Raw genomic sequence first — 22829 nt, 5'->3', positions numbered from 1 at the left:
TCTGGGAGTATGATTTTTTTTTTGTATTGTCTCTTCATGAGATTGTTTGAAATATAAGTTATTTAATGTTTTCTTTCACCATTAATCCCAGATTTCCACGGTCATGCAACTGTACTTAAACATGGCACGGTACTTAAAGGTGCAATATGTAAGAAATTTAGTTAAAAGTAGATTCAAAAATCAACAAATATTAATAACAAATTGCCAAGAAATACCAGTTTTATCTATGTATTGCTCCGAGCTCCCTGTCTGGACTGCTAGCTGCACAGCTAACTGAGCTAACTAACAAGGGTAGCTACAGTGACTGCGCTGATGATGCTGCCCTCCTATTAGTTTTGAGTATGGGGAATCAAATTATTTCATATTAGACCGGTATCATGCAGCAGCACACACTACACACAGATACACAGATACCTCTTCTATCTACTTCCCAATCTAATAAGCAAACGTCGAGGCAGCATGAAGCACAGCCTCTCGGGAGGGAGGTCGGGTTGGACGGTTTGGCGAACAAAGCTTCTTACTCCGACCTTCCTTGACTGCGGTTAGTGTCCCGTCTCATACCAGCAGTCAGTGCTGGTTTCATGTTAACCATGGAGGAAGTCTCTCTCAAAGGTTTACCACTATGACCATTTCTTTTCAAAACCTTAACAAAACACTTTTAATTGCCTACAAACCAGACTCTAACCATAGTGGTAGCGGAGGGGAAAACATCAGCATGAGCTTTTCTGTGGCGGTCATACAGGTTGTTTCAGACCACCATGACAACCAGTTCTCTCAGTTAGGTATGAAGACTTCACTTCAGACTCACTTTGTACTACACCTACATAACAGCTGTGCGACAAGACAGCCCCCTTCCTCAAACTCTCTTCTGGAAGTTATAGCAACAGGATGAAACGCAGAAGCTGGTGTGCAAATTTATTGCAATGATGAGCTGTATTTGGAGAATATTTTCAAAAGAAAATGCGACTGATTGCTTGTTTCCATCCACGACCTTAATGTGATGATTAGAAGTTGGTTTGATGAGATAAGCAGCAGGTGGCAAACTCCCACACATTGCAAAAATATATTTAGTTGCCATGTTTTGGCACTTGGCTCTTCATCGCGCAATCATCTGCTACAATAGGAAGTCATTTTAAATATGGAGGCTACAAGCCCACAACCCCCCCACTACTGAAGTGTACTGTATTTTTTTGCAATTTTGAAGGTTTAAGCTACAGCAACTAGTCCCTGTTCTAGGCAAAGGAAATCACAGTAAACCGTTAGACAATTGCAGAAGAAGGAGGCACAACAAATGATGACCCACACAATCCCTTCATGCATTCTGTACCCCCAAACACCATAAGCACAACACAGACGCACACTCGATCCCACACACATGCCACACTTGCAGCCAACACCAACTCTGACTGACAGCTTAAGCAGATTCATCTGTTCCCATCAGGTGAGATGACCGGCGGACTGAGGGGTTAAATCCAAAACTCCACTCTAAACAGAGAGAACGGGCGTGTGTTTAAACAGGTCGTGGACAACTAGCCAAGGAAAGCAGGACTTTGTGGCTACCTCAGCAAACAGCTCGATTAAAAGGATTTACCAATGATTTCTCGGTTAAAGTTACAGTGGAAATATTTGGACAAAAGGCCGCTATCAACATGAATTACCACTGACATGTTTGCACGTTTGAAGGAGAAAGAAGGAATGCTTAACTGGGTGAAACCTAAGAAAAACAAGAGAGAGAAAAGGACACAGAGAAACAAAGAAGACACAGTGGAGATGAAAGCGAGGTGCAGATTTTATGAGGGCGGCCGTGAACGTCCCTGATGTGCATTTCTCTGTGGGAAGCATGTCGGAGGCTGGGTACACTCCAGTATGTGGTTTTCCCAAGGCCAAGCAGATCCAGCTCGACCCACCTCTCACTCATAGACACACCACCGCTCAGAGGGAGGGAGAGCCAGGGTTTTCCTGTTCATGTGGAAAAAAGGATGGAAGAGGGGAGGGGAGAATGAGCGGAGGTAACCCTAGCCACCGAGGTGGCCCTCTGGTAGGGCCCAAATCCTACTATTCTCCTTCCTGAGTGTCTCGGTCTCTCTCACTTTCACGTATACATGCGAGCGAGCTGAGCGCGTGGGGCGAGGCGCTGTGCGTGGACGTTGACAGTCAGGGTGGGGTCTGAACACTGCTGAAGCCTCTCCCTGTTTCTGACCACAGTAACGTTACATGCCGGTGGGTGTCTGGTTAAGAAAATAAAGCCGTGCGTGGGCCCAGTCCAGGATCGTGTATGAAGCATATGTCTCCAAACACAGGAATCCAAATTCCAAAGGCAGGAATTTAGCAGAGCTCTTTAGTTCGACTTCACTGTGGCGTGGAGCTCTCTCGCTCCAAAATGTGATTATCTCCTTTACAAATTGTCTGAAAACAGCGAGAGTACAGGTCCTGATTTGCAGCGATGCAGGATACAACATTCAACTGTCACTGTCGGACACAGGGGATATTTGTCTTTGTCTATATCTGGTATACACTTTCTTTCCGCTCTCTCCATCATTGTGTTCTGCGCTTTCCTCTTCACTTCATCTTCTCCTTTCTCTCTTTCTGTGTCTCTCTGGGGGACATTGTGCAGGCAGGCCTCCACGCTGCTGCTCTGATCCCAAAGAGGGCCCCGCTGAGGAGGGATATGGATTCCATAAAGCACTCAGCTCTATAAACGTCTCCCGATCCACATTCAGCACCTGGCTAAATATTATCCCAGCAGGCCTTTGGTGACGTCCTCAGAAAACACGACTGTATCGTCCGATGACAAATACTCTGTTGTGATTAACGACGTGCTTCTTCAAACAGCACATCTGCTGTTTACGATGATAACGCTGACAGATTTACTACTTGAAATTCTTTGTCATTTTTTGAAACAATGGGTCTTTCATTTCACACAGAGGTAGGCAAAAGCTCAGCTTTGGCGAGCTAGCTAATCGAGCTAACGTGAGCTCCATGAGGCAGTACGTGGTCGTTTTACAGCTGACTTTTTAGCTGAACAACTTTAAAATGTAAAGCATTTCTAAAGAATTGGAAGTAAATGTTTCTTTGCTAACTCACATGCCTCTTATTTCCACATAGCATGTTTTTTATGTTTAACTTGTGTGTGTAAGTTTTAGTGGCGTCTAGGGGTGAGGTTGCTTATTGCAACCAACTGAACACACCTCGACTCTCCCTCCCTTTTCAGTGGTTTATCTGTTCTGGGGTACCGTAGAAAAATAGAGTTGCAATGAGGCAGACTCTGTTGAAGAGGATGTCCCTCCCTCTGTAGATATAAAACGACTCACCTGAAGCTCAATATATCCTGCCAATGGATCCTTCTAAATACTTCATATATCCAAAAGATTATGACTTCAATTCACTTCAGTAGAGCGCGGGACAGAGAAGCTAACGTTAGCCTAAACTGTGATAGCAGCCAGGACCAGTTTTACCCAGTGGGGACCGTGAGTTGGTCTGTGAATAGGGTTTATTCTGATGTAACTTGCAACACTGCAAAGTAAGCTGGCTGCTAGGTTTCTGAGCTATGATTGGACAGTTGCTTTTGGGGGAGGGGTTTAAGCAAGTGGTCAATTGTGGGTTTTTCAATGTAGGTCTCTTTTTTTGGAGAGACAGTACATAAAACCTCTCATCATGGGCTGACAACTGTACATTTTTTGACAGTTTCTGAAAGGACAATACACTTTATCTGATTAAGTTTGAACAATGGATGTGACTCGGGCAACCCCGGGGCTCTGGTGGCTTAGGAACACGACACTGACACGAATCTCACCAACCGCACGAAAAGACTGCCTCCACAAACGACGCCAGAGAAAGTTCAGAAGCGGGACAGGAGCGTGTGGTATCTTGCGGCTGTGTATCAGCCGAACTTCCTGTTAGCGTACCAACACCATTGTGAGGGTGTCTGTGAACACCTGGGTCTGATCAGGTTGTCTGGTATAAGAAGGAGATCTGATTTGGATCCGGCTGGATGTCAGAAACATCCTGTTATGATGGGCTTCAATGATGTAACAATTTAGCATCAGCACATTAAGACTTAAATGAAAACACACCATTTTATGAGGATCCTTGGCTACTGTGCATGGGAACCGTGGAAGCATGTGACACTTTCAGCCTCGGCAGCCCTTCTCCTCCACATGGAATGACTTATGTTCTGTTTCTGACTGCCAGAATGCTTTGCATTTTAAAGAACAACCACAGTCATGTTTTTTTTTTATGATTTTATGATGAGAATGTCTTAACCCAGAGCCGTGCTGCACTGTTAAATAATAACTCCAGGCGTGCTGGAGAGGCAGTCCAGGCCAGGGGTTTAGAAATGGACAAAGAGAACAAGAAACAGATCATTTTTTTCCCCACATTTGCCTTCGATGTTTAAGACTCTATTAATTACTCTATGACATGAATTAATAACATTTCACTGGTTTGCAGACGAAAGTCCTGTTAGCAGGTCGCATTGCTGCCATGTTACCTCACAGTCAATCCCAGCCTGACGAGAAATCTCACATGAAGTCAAAGATCTTTATCTAGATTCGGTTTGATAAATAAGATTGTCCCTTCAGTTCAATCACAAAAGCAGGCTCAGATGTCAAACATGCTCACTTTTAATGGGCTTTGGCGGCTCCGAACTACAACAGAAGGCTATCGGGTTTCCACAGCTGCACTCTGCACGGTTCACAATTTGGGAAACCGATTTGGAAGGATGGATCCAAGATCGAGACGGGATCCAGTGGACTTGATGCGACCTGGACTACCTCAGCCAGTGCACACTGACAGTGATGGAGAAGAAAAACAAAAAGGCTGGAGGGAGGGGGAGAGGAATCGCAGAGGAAATGAATATCTTACAGTAACACATGGTGTGAAAGAAAGAAATGTCTCTCTCGCTGACCTCCTTGTGTTTTTCATTCCTCCCCTCACCCTCGCCCGTTTCTCCTCCACCCCTCAGTTGCGCTCCATGCCGATTGAAATATGCAAGCATAATAGTCTGGGAAATAGGATCGAGAGATTTAGGAAGGAAAGTGTGTTTGGGCTGGGCCTGCTATGTGGTGTCAAGTCCATGCTGAAGACCAGCGAGAGAGAGATTTATGCTGTGTGTCAAAAGCATGAAGGTAAACTGGAATTATCAATTTGAAACCATAATACCACGAAGAGAAAATGACGCAGAGGAGAGGCTGAGTGAGTAAGAGATGAGGATGGAGCAGGACGCTGAGAGGAGGAAAATGAATCAGTGGTTTGTGCCAAAAAACTGCCCAGGAATGACTTAATGAATATATGGTTTGCTGTGGTTTCTCTACATGTACAGACGCCAGGCCTCGTCCAATCTAACCCCTTAATCCACCCCTCTATCTGGCATCTGTAACATCTCTATTAAACAATTATTTCTCTTCTAATTTCTTCTCCCATATCTCATCCCCTCAGCCAGCCAACAATCTCCCACAGCATGGGACATCCTCTCCAGTTTCACCTCAAAGTGGTTTAGGTATTATGGGCAGCGCGATGACCGTTGTTCCCCCTCCGCTGCAGGACAGCTTTGTTTGCCCTCGCTCATCCAGACACGGATAATAGCGGCCAATTATCTTGCGCCACTGGCTTCATAATTACTTTGGAGGGTCTGTGTGACAGATCTGTTCCCACCGAAGCTTGTCAAGAGGAACCAATCAGTTCCTTCACTTAGGCTGATAGATAGCATGATAAACCTGGCAACAGACCGTCACCTTTTCACCTCGGCAGATCGCTGAATGAGGTTTGAAACGCCGCCTGAGAAAGCCTGAGTCTGCATGCCTCAACCAAATCTGTGACTTTGTAGGCGTTTATAGCGTCACACATTATCTGTACGCTACGAGGCAGCCGGATCGTGAGAATCCATCTTGTCAGGCATCATGGTTTAGGTGTAAAGACCAGCGAGTGGAGCAACTGTTCATTTGCAAAAACAACGGCTGCTTAATTTAACTTTAATACAAACCTCTGGCTTGTTGCATCATCTGAGTTGACAGTGGAATAAAAAGAAAATCACCACGCATCAGCGATCGGTGGCTACCGTCCCGTGCCTCAGACAGACGGACTGACCTGGCCTGGCTTGGCCCGACATGACACATCGTTTCCTACGCCCATCTGAGAGGTCAAACAAGTGCATTCCACTTCCTTTTCCTGCAGTGACTTCATCCGTCGGCTGTGGCGAGCATCAACGCTCCTCTCGCGTCAGTCTTCGGGTGCCATGAAACATTAGACAGGAAACAGTGCTACCATCCTACAGTCCTTTCAACACCAACATGTTTCTGCTGAATTAAAGAAAGTTCTCTGATGTTTTCACTTCAGTGTACATGAAAAGATGCAGATGTGAGGTATTTGATTTTGAATGATTCCATACAACTGGAAGATTCGAACACAGTGTTACACACACTGTACTCATACATACAAGAAGAGGACGCATTCAGTAAATGGAAATAATTATACGTTTCCTGGCGTTGGTGTTAAAGGCCCGTTTGGCCCCCTGAACACCAGCAGCGAGGGCGGGTCTGCAGGTGTTGCGACGTGCCACACATCACACCACCATCATTCTGGTTCTTACTCGGTCACACACACTCGACGTGAGTGCCCAAAAAGTGAAAATGGAAATGTTAGATCCAGTTTTCCAAACGTCTTGCTTACGCGTACATCTATTTTTAAGCACAGAGCACCTTTTTTAAAATGGAGTACACAACTCTGTAAAGAGGTGCTAATGAATGACTCACTTTTCGTGGAAGCCTCCACTGCGCCTGTCATTCTTTCCTTGCTGATTCAAGCGTCCACACCTTGCATCACTGACCGCAGTCATGCTGTTACTTTCACGGTAGCCATGAATGTCGATGATTACTCTCAGTTGTCAACTTGTTTTATTGCATGCAAGTGATCATATATTGGTGAAAGAGGATCACTGGGTCATTCTTTGACAATCCATTCATCCATCTATTCATTTATAAGTCTATCCAACAGCCTTCCTCTCTGTGCACTTCCACACTTTCTATGTTTTCCTGTTCACAGACTTAAAGGACCACAGGCTGTTTTAGCCAATTAGCTACAAATCCCATCAGGCAGCCTGTCGTTTACCACTGCTGTGTGTTTCCTGGAAACACTGTTCAGTTTAAACTGTAGGCCAAACTCAAAAACTAAACACAAAGTCTTTCATAAGCTTTATTTGGCGTTTTTGTTTTGTTTTTTTACTGTGAAGGTGGTTAGTTGGCGTTTGCTAGCTTGCCATATTAACATCAACCAATGGTGCTGGGTGAAAGATTAATGGATCTCCTTAAAGTTGAACAAGATAACATGTTGATGTTGAGCAGGTCTTATGTTTAATATGGTCCTAATCTTTAGCAAAGTACAAAAGTATTGGACAAGTATTGGACACAAAAGTATTTGATGTCGTGATGATGGTACGAGGTGAAAGGATCTCCAAAGTGATCACTCCAAAGATGATTTTTAAAAAATGACCTCGCCTTTCAGGTATTTTTGTAGCATACGCAAATCCTCAATGGTAGAAAAAAAATTAAAAACAAAAGCAATACTTTACAAAATGGTGCGATGGGTGTTCATTCTTGGATATAGTGCTTTAAGGCAAATCAACCTTCAGTTGCACACGAGTGTATTTAGCACCACGTGTATGTGACCCATCATACAGGATGTCGTGTATGAAGGTGTTGAGAGGTACGTCATGTGTCACAAGGAGCCCAGTGTTAGTGTTGTGTTGTGTGTCGGGGGGGTCAGGGGTCACTGAGGTGTGAAGGGAGAAAAGGGGCACCGGTCGACGGAGCTGAAACTGTGATTGACGGCACCCTGTTATAATTACACACCGATGTACAAACCTGGATTTCTCCTGAACACACTCATTATTCTGTGTTCCTTTCCTCTCCTCACCGCTGTGCGCCAGTCTCAGCTCAATCCTCCACTGACATGTTTTGCCAGAGCTGGTGTTATTGCTAATACGGTTAGAGCTGGAAAACCAAACAGAACATGACACAGCACTCCATCACCTGGCCTGATGATGTCATGATGTCATAAATACCCTGCTAGAGCTGCAGCCGCACCTTCCTCCCCACACGTGTCAACGGTTGGTGGGCCATGGGCAGGTGTGTGTGTGTGTGTGTGTGTGTGTGTGTGTGTGTGTGTGTGTGTGTGTGTTTGTGCAAATCAGTGACATTTTTTGTAGGTTGAGTAGTGACAGGGCATGTTTTTAAGACCCCCACTCCATATTGTAAAGTTGAACCAGACCATGCAGCACCGGAGCTGGGTGTGAATGGGGGGGTTGTGCCCCTGAACAGTCCACTCTTTGAGCCACCGCGACCAGAACCACCCCAGCGGATCGAGCATTCATGGCAGAGGTGTCGCCGTCAGGATGGTCGGTGCCTCTGGCCTCAGGCGTTAGAGTGGATGTAGTGTTTCGACCAAGCTGTGGTCACGTCACATCCCGTTACAACAGAATATATCAACACCAGCGAGATCACTTATGATGCCACCTGGCTGTTGCCCAGAGGGGAGAGCAGATCGTCCAGTAATCGGCAGCTCGCTGGTTTGAATCCCCGGCTCCCGGAGCTGCATGTCAAATTTGAGCAAGACACTGAACCAGCAGTTGACACCTTCTTTATGAATGAATGGGTGAATGTGACAAGTCCTGTAAAGTGCTGTGAGCGGTCAGTAACCTGGAAAAGTGCCATAGAAATTTAAGTCTATTTACCGTTGGTCAATTAAACTGATCACCAACTATTTTGATAACAGCTGAGTCAGTTTGAGTATTTTTTCATGGCAAAGAAAGTCAGAATTCTCAGATTCCAGCATCTTAAATGTGAATATTTTCTGGTTTCTCATGGATATCCATCATATCTTTGGGTTGTGGACAAAATAAGACATTTGAAGACGTCATCGATCATGAAAACAAAAAATCAACAACAGACATAATCGATATAGTTGTAGCTCCATTTGAGTCAGTGAAGAGCTTGTGGATGATTGTTGATTTTTACATTATAGAGATGCCTGCGTAGCTAATGTCATCATGTTAACATGCTTACAATGACAGCACTAAGATTTGGTGGTTAAGCAGCTGTTATGTTCACTATGTTCTCTATCTGAGAGTTAGAATGCTCCAAAAGTGAGCGCTTCATCCAGAGGGGACGAGAGGATCCGTACAAAATCTCATGAAATGTTGTGAAAATTTAGCATAGGGTAGAAATGTTTTTGGGTGATGAATTAAGTTAATAAACAAAAACACATAATATCATCAAAACACTGCAGATTGAAATGTGAGAAATAAGTAACACCTTTGCTGTAGCATTGTCACGTTCATGCATGTTGCACATGCATAAGTAACAAGTTGAACACAAACTGTGATGGGCAAGATGAACCGAGCAGCAAAACACTTAGCTGGACCAATCGGCCTCTGTATTTTAATGTCGGTCATTGCAGTGGTACTCGGAGAGCATATTTATTTTCCCAGTGGTGCAATTGCAATTATCTGCGTTGGTAATTTTTCATCCTTTTGTGTTTTCAGCACAGTAATCATGTTTAAAGCTGTGATAAGAACACCATGCGATGATTCACTGCCGTCTGGAGACACAGAGTTGTTACTGGTGCCAGATGAACGTACCGCTCAAAAGAAAGTGTCATCACTTTTTCTGCTTGGCCGAGGCACGTCCTCATTTTTTTCTCACAGCATCATCTATTTGTGCTCATTCACACCTGCCAAGAAGCAGATAAAACAGAAAGGGGACAAAAGGGGGAGATAAAAGTGAGGAGGAAACATGTGATCGTTGGATGCTCCCGTGCTGACTGACTCATGCTTTTGTCTTCCAGAGCACGTCTCCGAGGACGTCCAGGTCCCGCTCGCTCAGCTGCACTCGGTTTTATGTCCGCTTGAAAATGTCTCCATGTTGTGTGCAATAGAAACCAAATGTGGTATTCTGAAAAAAAAGACATTGTTTTCAGTGATTAAGTTTCACTCTCCTTTGTTTCTTACATATACAATTTTGGTCGGACTGATCACGGCTGAAAGTCTGAATCAAAGAAACGCTTTCATAGAAATAAAGAAGGAGAAATAGGAAATAATTACATGGTTTCACAACATGTTAACAACAAAGTCGATTTGTAGTGACTGTGAAACATAAACCGCAGTGTGTTCAGAGGACAGAGGCTGGAAAGACTCACAAACACAAAGGCAATCTCACTTGGTGACAATCCCGCTGCGTTCTGAAGCCCGTCCACTGTCGCGAGGCATGCTTCTGGTCCGGAGAGAAAAAGACTAAATGTTTGCGTGCGGCTGTTTGTGATTGTCTGTATACATGTGTGTGGTTGTAACACGGCCACAGAGATCAGAGTCCGTCTGGCTTTTTAATCTTTCCCTGCATGAAACCATATGACTGTTCTTTAACTGGCTAACTGATGTGGATGCTGACAGTCAGAGGTCCAGACGCTGACCTGCAGCATGAGAGGCCCGGAAACCATCCGACAAAATGCTACACGGCTTTTGACAACTTCCTTCCCCTTTCCTCTCCCGCTCTATCTGTCCCCTTGGAGCAGGACCCAGTGGGTGTTTTGTCTGTGTCGGATTTACTGTAGATCCAAGCACCACTGAGCCCAACCTGGCCGGCTAACTGGAAAAAGGTTTGCGCGTTATGAGGCCCGCGGAGAGCGCTTTCAGCACCTCAGTGTTGAACGGGTAACACAATCACAGAGGGAGGCTCGCAGGTGAAGCAGATGCACACATGTAGGCGCGTAGAGGGGGATGAAACCCTCCACATGTATGTACGCACGCAGACGCCAACAGCACGTTTTCAAGGCCGTAAGATTAAGGGGAACTTTTTGGCTCGGGGACGACGTTACTGAGTGACATGAGCGAGGAAATGGGAAAGGTAAAAGTTGAACCTTCAGCTACACATGTTTGGCACAAACGTCGCTGTTTGAGAATAGACTCCCATTATACATCCCTAATGTACTGAGTGTATACATGTACTCTTGCATTCTCTCACACAAAGTGAAGTAAAACTCTGTTGTTGTACATTTGGGACTTTCATGACAGGCAATAAAATGTCCGAGGAAATCTCCCCCGCTGTATCAGATGTGTCACCTTCTCCTGGAATTTTAGATCTAATGTCTCTAATCTCATTTTACCCTTTTATCTCCATAACAGATCAGGGAAGACGCACACATCTGTGCATCTTGGTGTGTCAGATGAATCTCACAGCTCATTACATAAACCTCTCATCACCTGGAGGCCTTTGTGTCTCTGCCCAGCAGGTGAAGAAGAGGTCTCAAACTTGGCAGCGATAGAAAGACTTTGAAGGCCATACAGTCGGGCAGACACGCCACCACAGAAGCCAATATATTGGATGTGTCGAGAAACACTACACATGTCAATGTGAACAACTGCCTGGCCTTGTAATAAAGACAAAAGAGAGGAGTTACAAAAACAAATTTATCATTTCTATCAACCGCACTACAGGCTGAGTTCTAGAATGGCAAAGTCAGTCGATCCACCACTTCCCTCCAAGTATCCTGCGGTATGAAAATCATACTGTGAACTGTTTAATACCGTGATGTTGTGAAATTGTGATATTTTTGGAGATGATTATTGTAACCCAAAGATCTCATACTGGTTCAGAATAAGCCTTCTCAACAGCTTGGCTACTGGATGGTTCACCATGAGGTTTTGACTTAAATGCTCCCCAGAGGATGAATCCAATTCATGCCTGACAAGCAAAAATTAGGTCAAGAAATCATGAAGCTGACATTTGGATTTGATTAAACAACAATTAAATAGATTAAAGTATCTTTGCTGATCCCCTAACGTTGACGCAGAGAAAATGTAACTTTTCTTATATTACCATTATTCCTCAGCCGTTCTTCGTGTTAAGTGATTGGCAGTTGTCATCACTTTCATGTTAACATTCACTGTGAGCATGTTAGCATCCTGCTGTTAGCATTTTTCAGTTACGACAGCCATGTTTCTGTAGCTAAATCAGTCATTCCAGGAACTGCTTTTAATTTGAAAGTTCCACAACTGTTATAATGTTGGGCAGAAATTAAAAAGTAGTACTGAGTGCTGTTCTATTTCTGTGATGCATTGAAATACTCCCAAGTGAAGCATGACATGTCACAACCATTTGCCATCGGTAATGAAAAAATAACAACTCGCTCGGCACCGATTCGTCCACGTCTTTTTACTGAACGTGTTGGACTGACACTGATCGGTTTGGGCACTGGCTTTAATGGAAACACACATAATTAGCATTTCATTTTGGAGCCATTTCAAATGCTGCGTACCAATTTACACAACAGTTGAATGGAAATACAGCTAATAATGCCCCATCACGCGTCTCCCACACTGGGAATTTTTCATAAGCCTCGGTCCACCTGTCAGACTCCAGTCAGTCTCATTTTCCAGCGTGACAGCTTGAGGTGTTTTATATGGAAAGTCATACTCGCAGACCTGAAATGTCTAGCCTGCATAATAGGACATCCAGACCCCTTCCAATCACATTGACTGTTGTGAGAGGTGCTCGCAGTGGGCGGATAATAAATGACTTGCTGGAGACAGAAACCCTTTGAGCTGGTGTCTAGATTTATGCCGTGACATCAGCTCGGATATCATGCTCTTAAAGTTAGATAGACGGCCTGCCCAGGAGACATGCGTCATCAGAAGTACTTCGGTCTAATCAGTGTATGGTGTGTGTTTTGTCACTCCATGATTTTGATGCGACACACACGCGGTCGGTTCATGCTTGGCAGCGCTGAGCGGCGATATCCCGTCCAGTGCAGCTGGTGTGCAGCCTCCAGGCAGCCCTGTGCTCTGGGAGGGAAGCCTGGTTTGATTTTAGTCCAGGGCAAACCAGGACTTTCACATTCCTGCTTTTCAATTGGAATTAACGTATTTGTTACTGCCTGGGAGACTGATATAAATATATTCTTACATATGTGCAGTTGGAGGAGAAGGCCCTGGAATAATGAAGGCTGAGGTGAGGTGCCGTTTGCCCTCAGGGCTAGCAGTGTAATATTACATGACACTTTTTTTTTCTCTTTCTCCCACTCGTTCTCCTCACTCCATCTTCAAGTGAGGCCGTTCCAAGCTGGAAAGTTCTGCCGCTGTTACATAAACTCCAGCTCGAAACGGCTGCGGGGTCAGGAAAAAGGGAAGAAAGAAGGGGAGAAAAAACAAGACAGAAAGTCGAACGCGCTGTGAGAAAATGAGGCACAAAGATAAAGAGGATCTGGAACAGGTAAAACCTGTATCATCAGGAGCGCTGAGAAACTCCTCTTCATCAGATCCCAGGGAAAAGAGGAAGAACAAAAGAGCAGGAGGAAATTGGAAGCAGAGTGAAGGCAGCTTAGCAGCGCCCATCCAAAAAGCCTGGAAGAAAGGGAAGGAGGAAAAACTAAAAACAAGGCATTAAATGGCTCGGAGGCGTCCAGGGCTGCGGCTGAAACCCTCGTGGAACCAGCCAGGTCACTGCTGATACAGAAAAGAGACCCAGCTTTGGACCAACATCAAGCTGACATGTCTTCCTGCTGAGAAGATGTTTTCTTTATTAACACGAATCCCTCACGACACTGGCGATCCAGGATTTCATTGAACGGGTTAGGTGGACCCGATCCATGCTTTTATTTTGGAGCTCGGGGAGGCGTGCTTTACTAGTTTTGTTTCTCGTTTCGCCCTTCCTGCCAACACTCCTGACGACCCGAACATAACTTCAGGAGGCCTAAAAGTTTTCTCACTTTCTATTAAATGTAGGGCCACATGCTAAATGGCTGAGCAAAGCATGAGTTATTAGATTTATAGGAAGTGCTCAACAGTTTGTCTGGAAGCGGGTGATGATTCATATTCCAAATGGCTTGCAGATGCTGCAGCAGATCTTAGTGGGTACACACTGTGACTAAATAACAAATCATCTCATAATTACCTCCCAAAACCACATCCATGTTTATTCGCTGAGGTGTTTATGCCCATAAATCCCCTCGAAACATCCACGCAAACCGCCAAAATCACACTTTCACCCAGAACGACGTGATGCGTCGAGCTTAGCGGTGATGTAACGGCTCCCGTGTTCCTGTGAGCATCTTTTCAGGTGCGCAGCAGAGACAGGCTCATTAAATCAACCACCCACTGCTTCAGAACATTATTCAGTCTGTCTGAGAACTTTGGCTGCCTCGAACACACTTGTTTGCTGACTCACTGCATTCTCTCCTCAAAGAGCGCCGTCCATCCCGCTGTCACGCCGCTCGCTTTCCACTGACCAGACACAAAACACACACTCCGGAAACCCCTGAAAATCCTGGGTGACTCCGTGTCCTCCGTCAGCCCTTACCTCACCTGAGAGACGGCATGTTTCCCATGACTACCACACATCCTTTCTTTGATTTAGAAACTGCCTGAGCACATCAGCAAAACATTAACAAGGAAAAGGAAAAGCGAAACAATGAGAAAGGACTGAGAAAACAAAGTGGGACAACTGAGAGAAGAGGTGGATGAAAATGGAGTGGAGATAGAAGAAAGGGATGCGGTATTCAATAAGCGCCGGTCAACACCAGGCTGTGCGCTGGGCTTTACTGTCACAGCGTGCCTTTCACCATTTGTTTCCCATAAAGGCCACATGGAAACGGTTAGCTGGCTTAAAGCACATCGGCGCACGTTGTCTCGGGCCCGTAACATTTGCTACTTGTTTTCCAGGTCTGTCCTAATAAAGTTTTCTGAAAAGTACAGTCGGCCTCCATAAATAACGTAAACAACAATAACAAGATGAAATACATAATAGATGCGGCGCGTGCGTCGATGGGAGACATCAAACAAACTGAGATATGAGAGATGGGAAATGTCCGTCTCCGAGAGTTCACTCAACTGTTAGAGGAGGAGGAGAATTAGAAAAACAAGAGATAAAAATAGGATCTTTGAAGCAGCTCTCCGTGGCCAGTGAAGGAACTATATGTACTATATTATGTTTATTTTCAGGCTCATACTCTTTGAGTCTAGATGAAAATGTCCAGATGCTTTAATGTTGAGAGTTTAGGCGACAAAACTACTATCTGCTCCTCAGATGGTTTTCCATCTTCGGTGTGTTCATGCGCATCATGTGAGAATGTGGAAGCAACATGGACGCCAAGAAGAAGTTGCTTCGTTGATTATAAGCTCCTTTTGATCAATCAGAGCATTTAAACAAGACGCTGACAGCTGTTGTTCAAGTAAGGAAGCGAGGAAGGGCATAAGGAAATGATACAGTGACTATACACCACTCGACCATGGTAACAGTTTCTTACCATCAGCCATGTTTACTTTCGTCCCTTGTGTTCCAGCTCTGCAACTCCAGCATCAACATTTCCTCCGACTTCCTCAGTTGTTGTTCCGATTCAGAGGGCATTCACATGAATTTTCACAGTCAGAAAATAAAAATGGTTTCCAATAATTCAGACGCCGCCTAAATGCTCAGTTATTTAAATTCTGTTCCAAACGTACTGATGTTAGATGTGTACGTAACTTAACTGTGTTAGTTAAAAACAGTCTCCTGGATGACTTCCTGCTGTTTATCCCAGCCGTCCACCCCGACCTCCTCCTCATGCAGACTCTGTCACCTGTGATATTTCTTCACCTGACTTCCTCCTTTGCTGCAGTAATCATTGCTAAGGCTCTGACCAGGACAGGCTGTTCATGCTGAGGGCATGGACTGCTGGTCCTGATGGCTCGCTTGAAGGCTAAGTTTCTGAAAGCTTCGTGCTTTTCTCCATGGATTGAGACACTTTCACTGTATTTATAAAGCACCTAGACCTGCTTTACAATCACAAAAGACATGCTAACCTCACTTTCTGCAGCATGAGACCCGTAAGTGCCTTAACGACTCTTTTTTTCTCTCCTTGTGTTTTCGCTCTGTGACAACATCTGCTGTCTTGCGAAACTAATAGAAATCACAGATGCGCGGCTTACGAGGAGTGAAGTCATCAGGCAGCATTAGTTGGTTTGTAGTCATCATACTTTCTGGTTTAATGGGTAAAACTGTGAAAACAATCAACACAAAACTCTCACTAGACATATTAGTAGAACTTTAAGTGGCGGGAGACAGAAAAAATGTTTGGACAAGGTCCTTCTAGTGTGTATTAACACCTATTTGTGAGTACAGTGGCTGTAATAAATTAATCCTTGCATTGGCTGGCGTGTACAGTATGTGTGCATATATACGTGTGTTCGTCAAGTTAAATTCCTGCGAGCATATGGCAGAATAATACAGGGTTTTCACAAATACACAAACCCAGCTGTCCATCCATCCCCCAGGTACACGGCTCTAATTCTGCCAAGTCATTTACATTGAGCTTCTGCACAAAAACTATTTCCTGCCCGCTTTCCATCCAACATCCACATCACGGGCCTACAGGGTGCACAGACGTGTGCACGTAATGTGTTGAGCGCTCGCCTAATGGCACGCGGAGCTTATTGCATTCTGACGGCCGTCACTTTCCACTCTTCATCCTGTTAAATGAGCACTACCCTAGACAGGAGTGGGCAGCGGCTTAAGACAGCAAGTAGTACTGAGAAATCCCATCCTAATACATCTTCCTCGGGATTACAAAGTACAAAGACTGCATGTTGTCATCATTCGTCTAATCTCCTGCCAAATCAAAACTAGAGTCCACATACTGGCATCGGCCACTCTGCTCAGCGACTGCATATTGACTGCTCTTCTCATATTCATAATCTGAAAATGAACCTTTTATTTATGTCGTCTGGCGGCTCTAGCCTTCACTCCCACAAGTAAGGGAATGCATCTCTCCCACAGTACCCATCTTTGGCCAAAAAATGCTAAAATGTACATAACGTAAGCCTCATGCTGAAAGCTGCCCACCGCTCAGGAAGGTAATGTGCACAGCAACCTCTGGTGGCCTCTCAGAGGATTTCACCTCGACTGCCCGAAAAACTGTAAAAGCACAAATGGGTTTGTGTAATAGCAGCTATAAAATAGGATGTGTGGAGCCTGAAGGTTTCCAGGAGTCTAATAGCTGACAGATTTTTCTAAAAAGGAAATCCCTATCTTACAATCTCATCCTCTGAGAGCTTTCAGCAGACTCATGAGTTCAGTACTAATGTTATTGTTCTGTTACACAATGAAACAAAAAAGACCGAGAATAAGAAAAACATGGCTAATGCTCTCATGGTATCCAGACCAGATTCTTGCTTTTGCAAGACCAGGGAGGATTTGTATTTGTGTGTGTGTGTGTGTGTGTGTGTGTGTGTGTGTGTTGTGAATGAGCGCCTGTGTTTTTAGTTATTGATGAGGTGTGTAGCGGCTCTAAATGAGAAGTTCTGTTCGTTACCTCTGGGTGATGTAAAGCCATTCACAGGTGTGAACAGCCACAACCGAGCACTGGTGAGTCCTGTTCTACGAGCGCGTGCGCGCGCACACACACACACACACACATACACACACACAACCACAAGCACACAGATTACTTCCATGTACCCTGAACAAACATAAGAGAGGCATTAGGTCTGTTGTTGTTTGCCTTGTAGAGCGGCTGCGGTACTCCAAAGGAATAACGCTCCCACAGTACACTGGAGCAGAACTGACAAGGTGGGACAGAGGACACAGAGTGTGTGTGTGTGTGTGTGTGTGTGTGTGTGTGTGTGTGTGTGTGTGTGTGTGTGTGACTAGTTAAAGCTGTTCCAGGTTGCCCAACAGGCCTGTTATAGAGTGTCTCCACTCACACAAAACACATGCGACAAGCATCATATTAAATATGCCGCGTTTATTTGACATATCCATCCACATAAATTAACATGCCAGATAATTGGCAGCGATATAGAGTGTGATTTCCTTTAAAAAAAAAACAAAAAAAAAAAAACAAGACAAACGCTATGATGTAAGGTTTTCCAGCCTTAGACCAAACAAAAAGTTCACACATGGCAAAATGAAAAGACATCATTCTACTATTTAGATAACAGATAATAAAAAGGGGCTTTTCATGAGGGATGGCAACAGATAAATGGTCAGAAGCAACCTCTTCTTCTCAACAGAGCCATGTTATCAAGTTGTGTTTCAATAGTGTACAGTCTTTCTTTCCTCTGGGAGACTCAACAGTCACTTCTTATTCCAAGCATTCTTCCCCAATCATACAGAAAAGGAAAACACGGTAGATGAAGAAACCAGAAACTGAGGTTGCAAAGTAACGTCCTTCAGACTGTCGAGATAAGCTGCTCATCTCGATGTTCTGAGATCATTCGTCCTTTCAGTCTGTGTGTGACGGTGTTGTTCCATTCGTGACTCAGTCCTCCCTGAATGAGACAACAGGATGAGGGAAGCTGTCTTTCCATCACTCGTCTCCTGCCGGGAGGTTCTCCTCGATCCTCTTGATGAACTTCATGCGGATTTCCGTTACGTTGTCCCCTCTCAGCGTGTCCTGAACAAATCTCACATCCACAGCCATCTGGACCTAAAGCAGACACACAACAAACACTTCATGTTTCTGTGTTCAAACTGAGATTGTTCCATTAATCTGTAGAGTCTTTAAACTGCATCTTTTCTCCAACCAAAAGTCCATCAAAATCAATCAAAACAGCAATTCATTTTCTTTCCATCAGCTGACTGACCATCTCCAGGGCTCCTCTGAGGACCCCACACAGCAGGTTGGAGTAGATGAGTGTGCTGTGGTTGTCCGGCAGCTCCACGAAGTCCACCAGTGGGTTGTTCTCAAGGATGAGGGAGAACTCATCTCCTGCTGGGCTCCAGTTGGTCACGCTGGGAGTGACTCCCAGGTACATCTTAAACGCAACCTGACAACGACCACAACGTTGATGGAACGTTACTTAAAGCAACATTATGACCACAGGATTCTAAAAACAAATCTCATGTTTGTAACAATTTCTCAGACGTGTTGTAGGTGTTGACTACAAACAAACTCATCACATCATACCAACGCTGTCTTGAAAACTTGTATCTTGAAGTAAACATGTACCAGCTGAAGGCACATAGTGCACAAACCATCAGAAGGACAACCAGCAGTAAGCTCTGTCCAGTCGCTCTACTGTTGAGTTAATTCACGCTAAAGAAACTGCAGTCACACTGATAAAAATAGTCCCTGATTCTGGGCAGATTTTATTATTTCTTTTAGAATCAGACACCGTAATGGAGCCTAAACTCAACAATGAACTATTCCAGAACGACTGAGTTTCAGTTTCTGAGTTCACTGTAGGACACCTTATATCCTCAGGCCCGGCTATCATTGCACCTTCCAAACCACTGTCCCTTAGTGGTCCTCCATTTACAGACATGACCCTCCTCTTCATGACCAAGAGCCCGTTCCCTAAGCTAGTGTGAGGTTACATCTGTGGAACGACTCCACTAACAACGCATCGGTAACACCTTGAGAGAACAGCTGGAGTGCTAAACACAGTCGGGCCTGCGGGGAGCAGTCACTGTTTGCCTTGTCTGAGTTCTGCAAAACAAGACAAGGATATGTTGAAACTCCACAGCAGTAATACGATGATCACCTTGCAGAGGAAAGCGATTACATTACATACCACATGTAACTGAGCCCTCGCTTTTTGATTATCTAGGCTTCCATCACACGAAGCTAAGAGGAACGTCATCTTGGCCTCGAGGTCTAGAAGGATTTTAATCTACTCAGACACAATCAACAGTTTTCCCCTACCGCTCCCAACATCATCCCCCTCTTCCCCCATCAATTGTTTGGATGTTTGATCTATGATCTTTTTTTTCTGTCAACCCTCCTTCTCCTTCTCCCTCCCTCCATCTTGGAAGAAGTCCACGGTCACGCTCTGATTGGCCCGGAACCTTCCAATTACCTTAGCAATGACATCGGCTGTTTCTCGGAAATCCTGACACCTGCCGATACTGGAGCGAGCCAGGAAGTCCTCGATGAGACGCACTCCGATGTTATAACCCCTACAAAACAGAGACAGAGGAGAAAGAGAAACAACGTCATTATTCCTGATTACTGTTGAGGGGAAAAAACATTCAGGAGAGAATGATAGCAAAGAGATAGAAGTCGGTTTCAACATTTTTGGGTCATACACTTGGCAAGTGGTTGTAAGTCTGATTAGAAGGTCAAGTCAACTTGTTCTGAAGCCAACCGGTGCATCCCGATCCTAACATGGTGTGCCTCTGACCGGTTGGCTGGCGACTAACGGAGTGGGCAGCGCAGACTCACTGCCTTCTAAGGCCAGGTAAGCCGAGCCTCGTCACGACTTAGCTCGGAGAGAGCTTAGGGTTGCTGCACAACCAGAAAAGCAGAGTACATCCAGTCCAAAGACCTGTCAGCATGACAGGATGTTTTGAATTTTTCAAGTTAGAGACCCATCCATTTTTTTTTCTTAATCTCATTTTGTGGGGGAACGGTATCCAGCGTGGCCTTCCAGAGACTTCTTCTCTCTTTCATGAAAACACATCTCTTCTTCAAAGGCCCGACAGGTTCTGTGAAATTACAAGAGCAGAGGGGAACCTCTGACACACAAGTGAGAGAAATAAAAACCTGGTTATGTCATCCCTCTGCTCTGGTCGGTGTGCAGGTGACGGCCACAGAATGTGTCAGAGCAGTGTGAAGGTGTGAGTTAAAGAAAGACATCGAAGAGGACAGAAAGAAATCACTTCTCTTTCCTCAGCTGAACCAACAAAAGATAAACTTTAACATGTTGAAGCAAAACAAATCAGTTTCTGTCCTCAACATGTGCATATCTAATGCACAAAAGTGGGGTTACTTTGTGTGATAACAGTTTAACACCTATGTAGAGCATGTTCAGTGCTGTATGGTACTTTGCTGGATATTTTTAGGTTTTATCTGATGCTGTATAATGTGATCTTGAAACATGGCTCTTTCAAACTGTGCCAGCAACAAATTCCATCATATTTTTACAACTCATGATGTATGAAATGATCACAGTTAGAATTAAGAAACAGGAAGAAAACATGGTGTGCTTTGTGTGCTTAAATCACTGACAGCATTTTTCTTGTTTGTTCCACACCAGCAGACGAGTCCCTGTAAACTACAGCTGGCCTGATGACAGCACATGAAGATACTCACATCTTGTCCAGTTGTTTGTTCACTTCCTCGTCATTCTCGTAGTCTTTACAGAGCTGGGTGACCAGCGCCCCGTAAGTCAGAGTGAACAGCTCAGAGTTCTGCAAGAGAGAGAAATAACAGAGGTATTATTGTGTTTGTGATGCTCAGGAAGAAATGGGAATCGGAAAATGATGATGACAGAGTGTGGCAACTATGGGCTTCATGATATGGTACAAAACAATCATATTGTGATCATCTTAACAGATGCTGGGACTGTGATATGATTTAATATTGGTGGGAAACTGATTTTTTGCATCACAATTTCCTGTTTTCACTGCTATCACACATGGAGGGCAAGAGTTGCTGTCCAGGGAATCTCTGCAGCAGTACAGTACTTCACTATGCCGCCATTTTGTCACACATTTTATCTTTAGTGTGGAAAACTGTTCATTAGGATAGTCTTTAAATTACACAAATGTACATCTGTTGTAGAGATTTCAGAGGTTAGAAAGCTTTAACACAGACAGACAGAAAAATGTCTAAGACCAATCTCTAGGATTTCTTCATATGTTTAATAAAAGATACTGTATATTGATAACGTGAATAGTAGTCAGCAGACCCTGGTGGTTTGGTGTGACAATGATCACAACCACTGTTAAGCTTATAAAACACCCTTAAGTTTATCATAGACAGATAATTATATATGACGTTAGCTTGCCATCCATCAGATAATTATTCAGTGTTCAGAGAGGAGTGTAAACAGACACCGGGCTACTTCCTGCAGCAGGAAGTCTTACAGGTCACACTCAGGACAGCTCCCGCTGCTGAAACAGTGACTAGCACAGAATAAAGGTTTTATTGAGTAAAAACTACTTTATAGTAAAAAATGTAATGTGTAAAATCTTTATGTATTTGCAGAGAAGGTTTGGGGCTTCACTTGCAGCTGGAAATTGTAATGCTAACCAGGTAGTGGAGCTACTAAAACTGATCAATACTAAATATGATTACAGACCCTTTGCATGCCAGATTGTAGTCACTGACTGATTTTTTTTAACTTAAATGTTTACATTATTTTTAGAGAAAACTGGCAGACAGTGCAACTCAGTTCAGCTCAGTAACTATGTTGAATTATTTTTGATTTATCTGCCCGGGTGACGATGCATTACAGCAATGACTGTCACGCATGTTAGGAATTTCATTCAGAAGTTTATCTTTATAGTGAAGGGGCTCAGAGGGGGCCGTGTTAGCTGCAGAGGCTAGCTAACTGTTTAGCTTGCGTGCTACAACGAACTAGCTACACTTCCTGTTAAAGTCAGTAACATTAAACAATTACTAAAATGCGTATTCGACTGTTCAATACTTTTCGTGTATCTATTATAACCTGTCTAACAAAATATAAAAGGTTGACGAGTAGCCCGCTGTGTTCGCAGACGCAGCGTTACGGTTGTCAGGTTAGCTATTTTGCTAGCCACGGTTAGCATTCTGCTAGCTATGCTAGATAGGTTTGGCTAATGTTAATCCTGCGAGAGTCGCCTACCATCTTCTTGCTGTCTGTTGTTCGGTTGGATTGCCGGGACATAGTGGACAGTGTTACGGGCTTACACAGGTGGTGAGTCGATATTAATCCTTTATTTATTTGATTCTGGCTAAGCAGTTATTTCCGTAATCAGCAGTCTAGCCATACACTTCCACTAACGTCAAGCTAGCCGGATCAAAGCGCTGACTTCCGGTCGTACTTTAGAGTAAGAGCATAATTGGAAAATAATTTGAGTAATACAGCGATTTAAGGGAAGAGT

At 44.3% G+C, this 22829-nt stretch overlaps 1 protein-coding gene across 1 annotated transcript; it reads right to left on the bottom strand.

The window, feature by feature from the left end:
- Positions 1–17743: 17743 nt before the first annotated feature.
- trappc3 (trafficking protein particle complex 3) lies at positions 17744–22752 on the bottom strand. Its single transcript, XM_037092162.1, has 5 exons — positions 22571–22752; positions 21055–21152; positions 19820–19919; positions 18605–18787; positions 17744–18447 (listed from the first exon to the last, which is right to left on the bottom strand). The coding sequence occupies exons 1-5, from the start codon at positions 22610–22612 to the stop codon at positions 18328–18330; spliced, it is 543 nt and encodes a 180-aa protein (XP_036948057.1). The 5' UTR covers positions 22613–22752; the 3' UTR covers positions 17744–18327.
- Between the last annotated feature and the right edge of the window lie 77 nt (positions 22753–22829).

The sequence above is a fragment of the Acanthopagrus latus genome, chromosome 3, assembly GCF_904848185.1.
Source record: "Acanthopagrus latus isolate v.2019 chromosome 3, fAcaLat1.1, whole genome shotgun sequence".
In the NCBI taxonomy this organism is placed as follows: Eukaryota; Metazoa; Chordata; class Actinopteri; order Spariformes; family Sparidae; genus Acanthopagrus; species Acanthopagrus latus.
This window is presented reverse-complemented; position numbering and strand designations above follow the sequence as displayed.